At 46.8% G+C, this 8,074-nt stretch overlaps 2 protein-coding genes across 22 annotated transcripts in view; both read left to right on the top strand.

The window, feature by feature from the left end:
* COMMD1 (copper metabolism domain containing 1) overlaps positions 1-8,074 on the top strand; it is a 960,866-nt gene that overhangs the window by 718,195 nt on the left and 234,597 nt on the right. The window contains exon 1 of one of the 21 annotated variants that reach the window (XM_050753516.1): positions 103-112. The exons of the other annotated variants lie outside the window; for them this stretch is intronic. The gene's annotated coding sequence lies outside the window, so the exon portion shown is untranslated. Of the gene's footprint in view, positions 1-102; positions 113-8,074 lie in introns of those variants that run through there. 21 annotated transcript variants of the gene reach the window in all.
* LOC126933607 (40S ribosomal protein S2-like) lies at positions 3,441-6,284 on the top strand. Its single transcript, XM_050753508.1, has one exon. The coding sequence runs from the start codon at positions 5,156-5,158 to the stop codon at positions 5,999-6,001; it is 846 nt and encodes a 281-aa protein (XP_050609465.1). The 5' UTR covers positions 3,441-5,155; the 3' UTR covers positions 6,002-6,284.

Here is an 8,074-nt window from a genome sequence, read left to right as displayed (position 1 = left end):
CAAGCGATTCTCCTCCCTCAGCCTCCCGAGTAGCTGGGATTACAGGCGCCCGCCACCACGCCCAGCTAAGTTTTGTGTTTTTACAAAATACAAAAATTTTTTGGGGACGGGGTTTCACCATGTTGGCCAGGCCGGTCTCGAACTCCTGACCTCAGGTGATCCGCCCGCCTTGGCCTTCCAAAGTGCTGGGATTACAGGCGTGAGCCGAGAAGCCCGGCCTTTTTTTTTTTTTTTTTTTTTTTTTTTTTTGGGACAGAGTCTCGGTCTGTCGCGCAGGCTGGAGTGCAGTGGGGCGATCTCGGCTCACTGCAACTTCGAGCTCCGGGGCTCAAGCGATCCTCCCGCCACAGCCTCCCAAGTAGCCGGGACGACAGGTGCCCGCCACCATGCCCAGCGAATTTTTGTATTTGTTGTAGAGATTGGGTTTCGCTATGTTGCCCAGGCTGGTCTCGACCTCCTGGGCTCAAAGCGGTCCACCCTTCTCAGCCTTCCAAAGTACTGGGATTACAGGTGTGAGCCACCGCGCCCAGTGGGAGGTCTCCTCCTTTAACTCCGGCTGGACCTATCTGCGCAGTGCGGTGGGCACCGGAATAACTCCCTAAGGGATGTAGCTGAGTCTGTTTTTGCCCGGCCACATAGACCTTCTTTTTATGCAGTTTTGCTTATTTTGAAAGGGAGTCAGAAAAGGGAGATTTTGAATGAGTGGAGGTTTTTCTTTGCTTTAAGTGTCGAGGTTGGTTATCTCGTATTGGTTGGTACTGGGTGGTAGAGGTTTGACAGACTGCCAAATCAGGTCTGTCTAGTTATCACCACCCGCTTGTTCTACACTAGTGTCTCCTGCATAATATAGCCACTGACTCTTAGGGAGTGTAAACACTATAATAAAGATCATTTAATTCCGTTATCTGCTAAGCACAGTGCTGAACCTTTACAAGTTTTATCTCGTTTAGTCCTCACGATAATCCTTTACTTAAAAGGTTAGGGAACTGGAGCCTAAAGAAGGAACTGAAGCCCAAGGTAAACCAGTCAGTAGATAGAAGCAGTATTCCAATACAAAGCAGGGACCAGAAGCCATGAGCTAAACTGCTGGTCTCCTATGACCACTATATTTCAGTAAGGAAGTTATGAGATGAGGTTCGTTGAATGTTCGCTCACAATTATTAAGCGCCTGCAAAGTGACAGATGCATGTGGTAGGTTCAGAAACAAATGTTCAAAGGTAATCTTGTAATCATGAGGTGTTGTTGTTTTGTTTGTTTTTGTTTGTTTTTTGAGACGGAGTTTTAGCCCTTATTGCCCAGGCTGGAGTGCAGTGGTGCCATCTCGGCTCACTGCAACCTCCACCTCCCGGGTTTAAGCGATTCTCCTGCCTCAGCCTCCCGAGTAGCTGGGATTATGGGCATGCGACGCCACGCCCGGCTAATTTTGTATTTTTTAGTAGGAAATGGGGTTTCTCCATGTTGGTCAGGCTAGTCTCGAACTCCTGAACTCAGATGATAGGCCCACCTCGGCCTCCCAAAGTGCTGGGATTGCAGGCGTGAGCCACCTTGCCTCTCCGTGTTGTTTTTTTAACACACATTTAGCATATTAGCACTAGGGGCCTGGCTTGGTAGCTCACGCCTGTAATCCCAGCACTTTGGGAGGTGGAGGTGGGTGGATCACTATAGGTCAGGAGTTTAATACCAGCCTGGCCAACGTGGCGAAACTCCATCTCTACTAAAAATCAAAACATTAACCGGGGGTGTAATCCCAGCTACTCGGGAGGCTGAGGCAGGAGAATCCCTTGAAGCCAGGAAGTGGAGGTTGCAGTGAGCCGAGATCAGGCCACTGCACTCCAGCCTGGGCGACAGAGCAGGACTGTCTCAAAAAATAATAATTTTAAAAAAGGGATATTAGCACTAGGGAATGAAGATCCATAAACCTCTGAAGCCGACTTCTCTTCAGAGGACCAGAATACTCCCAAGTAGCACATAGATTCTATGGTTATTTGTTTAGACAACTGATGTAATATATTGGAAACAAGTGGGTGATGATGCATTAATTTTGTGGTGTAAAATACTGGATTTGAGCATTAATAGCTCTGCTCCTTATTAGCTATGTGACCTAAGGAAGACCACTTAAATCCTTTGGGTCTCATTTTCTTCATCTATAAAATAGGAGGGTTGAACTAGATGATCTCTTGGGGCTTACTAAACTCTACTAGTTCTGTCAGTGTAAGGAGTCAACCTGTCAGCCATAAAGAACAGAGCAGAATTTAGAAGATGCCATTATTGGCTTCTTGGGACAGTCTTAAAGTTTTGAGACATACTTTAAGTATCTGAAATGTTTCAAGTTATAAAGATTTTTCTTTTTTTGTGAAATTGAAATTGTTTTTGTTCCTGGGATTAGGCAATAAATAAATGTTAAACATCGGCTTTCATCAGAGTGTTAATGTACATTATTTCTCCATTAAAATGGGATTTCAACAAATATTAAAACATAAACATGGCCAGGTACAGTGGCTCAGGCCTGTAATCCCAGCACTTTGGGAGGCCAAGGTGGGTGGATCACAGGAGTTCGAGACCAGTCTGGCCAAGATGGTGAAACCCTGCCTCTACTAAAAATACAAAAATTAGCCAGGTGCGGTATCAGATGCCTGTAATCCCAGCTGCTTGGGAGGCTGAGGCAGGAGAATCACGTGAACCCGGGAGGCAGAGGTTGCAGTGAGCCAAGATCATGCCACTGCACTCCAGCCTGGGCGACAGAGTGAGACTCCGTCTCAAAACAAAACAAAAACATAAACACTTGTGTAGAGTACTTTATATAAACAAAGCACTGTTGCTAATGAAGGGTAAAAATGTTTTAAAAACTTCCCTATATTTGAAAAAATACTTTCCAAAACAAAACCAAACAAAAATACTTTCCTATCAGATCCAAGCAGACATAAGGCATATGTGGGAATGTTGGCAATAACAATAGCCTTATACAGTTTTCTTAATAATTTGTGAAATAGGTTTTATAAAACAATAATACTTTGTCAGCCATCCAAATGAAGGTTCTCTTTAGAATGAATAGCCCACAATGTCCTAGACCCTCAATAATAGGACTGAGCCAGGCACTGGCTAAGGTTAGAAAAGAAGAGAGGAGGGGCCAGGTGCTGTGGCTCACGCCGTAATCCCAGTACTTTGGGAGGCTGAGTCGGGTAGATCACCTGAGGTCAGGAGATCGAGACCATCCTGGCTAACATGTGAAACCCTATCTGTACTAAAAATACAAAAAATTAGCCGGGCGTGGTGGCACGCACCTGTATTCCCAGCTAGTGGGGAGGCTGAGGCAGGAGAATCGCGGGAACCTGGGAGGTGGCGGTTGCAGTGAGCCAAGATCATGCCATTTCACTCCAACCTGGGCAACAAGAGTGAAACTCTGTCTCAAAAAAAAAAAAAAAAAAAGGGGGGGGGTTATATGTATCTTATTTCTTTTAGGTTTTACTCCAATTCAAAGACAGTGTTTGTTGTTATTTTGTATTTTTCTCTGTATTAGTTTATTATTGAGACCACCATTAAGCCCTATTTTCCTAAGCCATACTGTTTGCGTCTTTTTTTTTTTTTTCCCCCAAGACGGAGCCTCGCTCTGTCGCCTAGCCTGGAGTGCAGTGGCACAATCTTGGCTCACCGCAACCTCTGCTCCACGGGTTCAAGTGATTCTCCTGCCTCAGCCTCCTGAGTAGCTGGGACTACAGGCATGTGCCACCATGGCCGGCTAATTTTGTATTTTTAGTAGAGATGGAGTTTTACCATGTTGGCCAGGCTGGTCTCGAACTCCCAACCTCAGGTGATCTGCCCACCTCAGCCTTTCAAAGTACTGGAATTATAGGCATGAGCCACCATGCCTGGCCTCATTCTATTTTTTAAGTTTAGCTTGCAATAGTAACATGAAGCAGAGGCCTTGTTTCATTAAGTATATTTTGATTTTCCTAATTTTCCTTGAAAGGTTTCTAGTTAACATTTTTGTCACTTTCTAACCTTCCCAGTTAAAATATTTGTCTAAAAATGGGAAGAGGTTGATTGTTGGCAATAGTAAAAAATAAAAATTTGAAGGTTTAAGGAAGATAAATAAAAATGAAAATGGGAAGAGGGGAAAAGCCAAAGGAGGGTGCTGGCAAACTGAAAAGTTTTGTGATATGTGAGTAAACAGCCAGGTTTTCTATCTAAAAACAGGAATGAACTAATCTTTCATTATTATAGTACTAACAAGAGTTACAGGCCGGATGCCTTGACTCACACCTGTAATCCCAGCACTTTGGGAGGCTGAGGCAGGCAGATCGCTTGTGGTCAGGAGTTCGAGACCAGCCTGGCTAACATGGTGAAACCCCGTCACTACTAAAAATACAAAAATTAGCCGGGCATGGTGGCACATGCCTGTAATCTCAGCTACTTAGGAGGGTGAGGAAGGAGAATTGCTTGAACCTGGGAGGCAGAGGTTGCAGTGAGCCAAGGTCACACCATTGCACTCCAGCTTGAGCAACAAGAATCTCCATCTCAAAAAAAAAAAAAAAAAAAAAAAAGACAAAAATTGCAAATTTGTGGGCAAAATAAATGACTGTTGTTTTGGGGGTCCAGGATGTGGTGGGACACAATACAAAAAGCAAGGCAAGCTGGGCACAGTGATGTGTGCCTGTAGTCCCACTACTTGGGAAGTTCAGGCAAGAGAATGGCTTGAGCCCAGGAGTTAAAGGATGCACTCTTATGATTGTGCCTGTGACTAGCCATTGAACTCTAGCCTAGGCAACATAGCAAAACCCCATTATTTCTTTAAACAGTGAGGCAAGCCAACTTTATTTATTTATTTTTTTGAGTTGGAGTCTTGCTCTGTCATACAGGCTGGAGTGCAGGAGCATGATCTCGGCTCACTGCAACCTCTGCCTTCCAGGTTCAAGCGATTCTCCTGCCTCACTCAGCCTCCCGAGTAGCTGGGACTACAGCCTCGTGCAACTACACCTGGCTATTGTATTTTTTAGTAGAGATGGGGTTTTGCCATGTTGGCCAGGCTGGTCTTGAACTCCTGGCCTCGTGATTCACCTGCCTTGGCCTCCTGATGTGTTGGGATTACAGGCGTGAGCCACTGTGCCCAGCCTAAAAAAGTGAGGCAAGCTGACTTTATATACATCCTGCTGGAAGAATGAAAAAAAAAATTAAATCTTCTTCTTCTCTGAGAAAACACCAAATGGCGGATGACGCCGGTGCAGCGGGGGGGCCCGGAGGCCCTGGTGGCCCTGGGATGGGGAACCGCGGTGGCTTCCTCAGAGGTTTTGGCAGTGGCATCCGGGGCCGGGGTTGCGGCTGTGGACGGGGCCGGGGCCAAGGCTGCGGAGCTCGCAGAGGCAAGGCCGAGGATAAGGAGTGGATGCCCGTCACCAACCTGGGCCGCTTGGTCAAGGACATGAAGATCAAGGCCCTGGAGGAGATCTACCTGTTCTCCCTGCCCATTAAGGAATCTGAGATCATTGACTTTTTCTTGGGGGCCTCTCTCAAAGACGAGGTTTTGAAGATTATGCCGGTGCAGAAGCAGACTCGTGCTGGCCAGTGCACCAGGTTCAAGGCGTTCGTTGCTATCGGGGACTACAATGGCCACGTCAGCCTGGGTGTTAAGTGCTCCAAGGAGGTGGCCACCGCCATCCGTGGGGCCATCATCCTGGTCAAACTCTCCATTGTCCCTGTGCGCAGAGGCTATTGGGGGAACAAGATTGGCAAGGCCCACACCGTCCCTTGCAAGGTGACAGGCTGCTGTGGCTCTGTGCTGGTGCACCTCATCCCTGCACCCAGGGGCACTGGCATCGTCTCAGAGCCTGTGCCCAAGAAGCTGCTCATGATGGTTCGTATCGATGACTGCTACACCTCAGCCCGGGGCTGCATTGCCACCCTGGGCAACTTCGCCAAGGCCGCCTTTGATGCCGTCTCTAAGACCTACAGCTACCTGACCCCTGACCTCTGGAAGGAGACTGTATTCACCAACTCTCCCTATTAGGAATTCACTGACCACCTTGTCAAGACCCACACCAGAGTCTCCGTGCAGCAGACCCAGGCTCCAGCTGTGCCTACAACATAGGGTTTTTATACAAGAAAAATAAAGTGAATTAAGCCTGGAAAAGAAAAAATTAAATCTTAATCAAGTTCCTAGATCCAACTACCAATGAATGGGTTTACAAAAAATACAAGGATTTCTTGTATTCATGAATGTAAAATGTGATGTAAATGTGAACTAGAAACCTTTCAAGGAAAACTAAGAAAATCAAAATATACTTAATGAAACTAGGCCTCTGCTTCATGTTACTATTGCAAGCTAAACTTAAAAAAAAATAGAATGATGCTATATATATATATATATATATTTTTTTTTTTTTAATTAAAATTTTTTTTTTTTTGAGATGGAGTCTCACTCTATAGCCCACGCGGGAGTGCAATGGCGTGATCTTGACTCATTGCAACCTCCACCTCCCAGGTTCAAGCAGTTCTCTGCCTCAGCCTCCCAAGTAACTGGGATTACAGGCATGTACCACCATGCCCAGCTAATTTTGCATTTTTAGTAGAGGCAGGGTTTCCCCACGTTGGCCAGGCTGGTCTCAAACTCCTGACCTCAGGTGATCCACCTGCCTCCCAAAGTGTTGGGATTACAGGTGTAATCTACACCTGGTCTAGAAGAATATATTTTTAAAATAGTACCATGAGGATGCAATCAATAAGATGTAGAACGTGAAAAACTCTTTAGGACAAATGACCTATAAATAAATTGCAAGAAAATTAACAATAGCAGCAATGAAGATGAAAGGGTAACCTGTGGAATAAGAGAGATTTAAGAAAGTGAGAGATTTAAGACAGCCAGGAGAGTGACATCAGCAAAATGGGAGACCAGGAGCTACCTCACTTGTATCTCCCCACAGCAACAATAGTTTTTAGCTTTTCACCTGTCCGCAGATAAAAGTACCTCTGTTGGGAACTTTGGGAACTAGATAGGAGACTGTGAAACCCTTGTGGAGCCCAAGATCCAGGAAGGCTGTTTTGAGACAGCAGAACTGCACCCAGGTAGCAGACTCATCGATCGAGGTTGCAGCTCCAGTCTTGAAAATGGTGCTACCTCCCTGTGGACTTGGCTACAACCCTCTTTGGCCTTGGTCCTGCTACTAGACCATCTACTTAGGGACCTGGAGGAATCATAACTACTTGTGTCTCAGGTGACAGGCCCACCAACATCAGTTTCATAGCAGACCCTGAAACAACTGTAAGTCACAGCTCCAGCCCTCCTCACTGTGGTCTGAGAGCAATCCTGCCCATGAAGAGACCCGCGGGTGACATGACTATCCATGCCCCAGGAAGCAGGCCTGCAGATTTCACTCTTGCCTGTGGACCCTGAAGCAGCCTAGTGACTTGGTTCCAGCCCCTCTTAACTACTGTTAGGGCCAGTACTGCCTGCCCAAGGGCCCACCCAGTGACCTAGCCGGAAGCTTACCAGGAAACTGGAGGAAGCCACGCCAGTCTATGCATCTGGTAATAGGCCCATTGTCTGCAGACCACCATCCCAACACCAGCCCTACTGACCAAGGTCCTGGGGGCAGTCCAGTCCACCCATGGACCAGACAGGATCCACACCCATTAGAGCCCCTGGTAACAAGCTTGCCAACTGTGGACCCAACTGTGGACCCCACTGTGGACCCAGCTCCAACTCCATTTGAGTGCAATCCCATCAATTCAGGGACCCAATAGGAGAAGGCCTTTTCCTTGTAAAACTAGTCTATAAAGACTGGAAGAGGTGTTTGTTCCTTTTTTTTTTTTGAGATGGAGTCTCACTTGTCGCCCAGGCTGGAGTGCAGTGGCGCGATCTCGGCTCACTGCAAGCTCTGCCTCCCGGGTTCACACCATTCTCCTGCCTCAGCCTCCAGAGTAGCTGGGACTACAGGTGCCCGCCACCACACCTGGCTAATTTTTTGTATTTTTAGTAGAGACGGGGTTTCACCCTGTTAGCCAGGATGGTCTTGATCTCCTGACCTTGTGATCTGCCCACCTCGACCTCCCAAAGTGCTGGGATTACAGGTGTGAGCCACCG

The sequence above is a fragment of the Macaca thibetana genome, chromosome 13, assembly GCF_024542745.1.
Source record: "Macaca thibetana thibetana isolate TM-01 chromosome 13, ASM2454274v1, whole genome shotgun sequence".
In the NCBI taxonomy this organism is placed as follows: Eukaryota; Metazoa; Chordata; class Mammalia; order Primates; family Cercopithecidae; genus Macaca; species Macaca thibetana.
Note: the sequence above shows the minus strand (reverse complement) of the source record. Positions and strands in the feature narration are given on the sequence as shown.

Excerpts from the sequence above, each read along its gene's own strand:
- LOC126933607 (XM_050753508.1), top strand. The coding sequence starts at position 5,156 with ATGAAAAAAAAAATTAAATCTTCTTCTTCTCTGAGAAAACACCAAATG.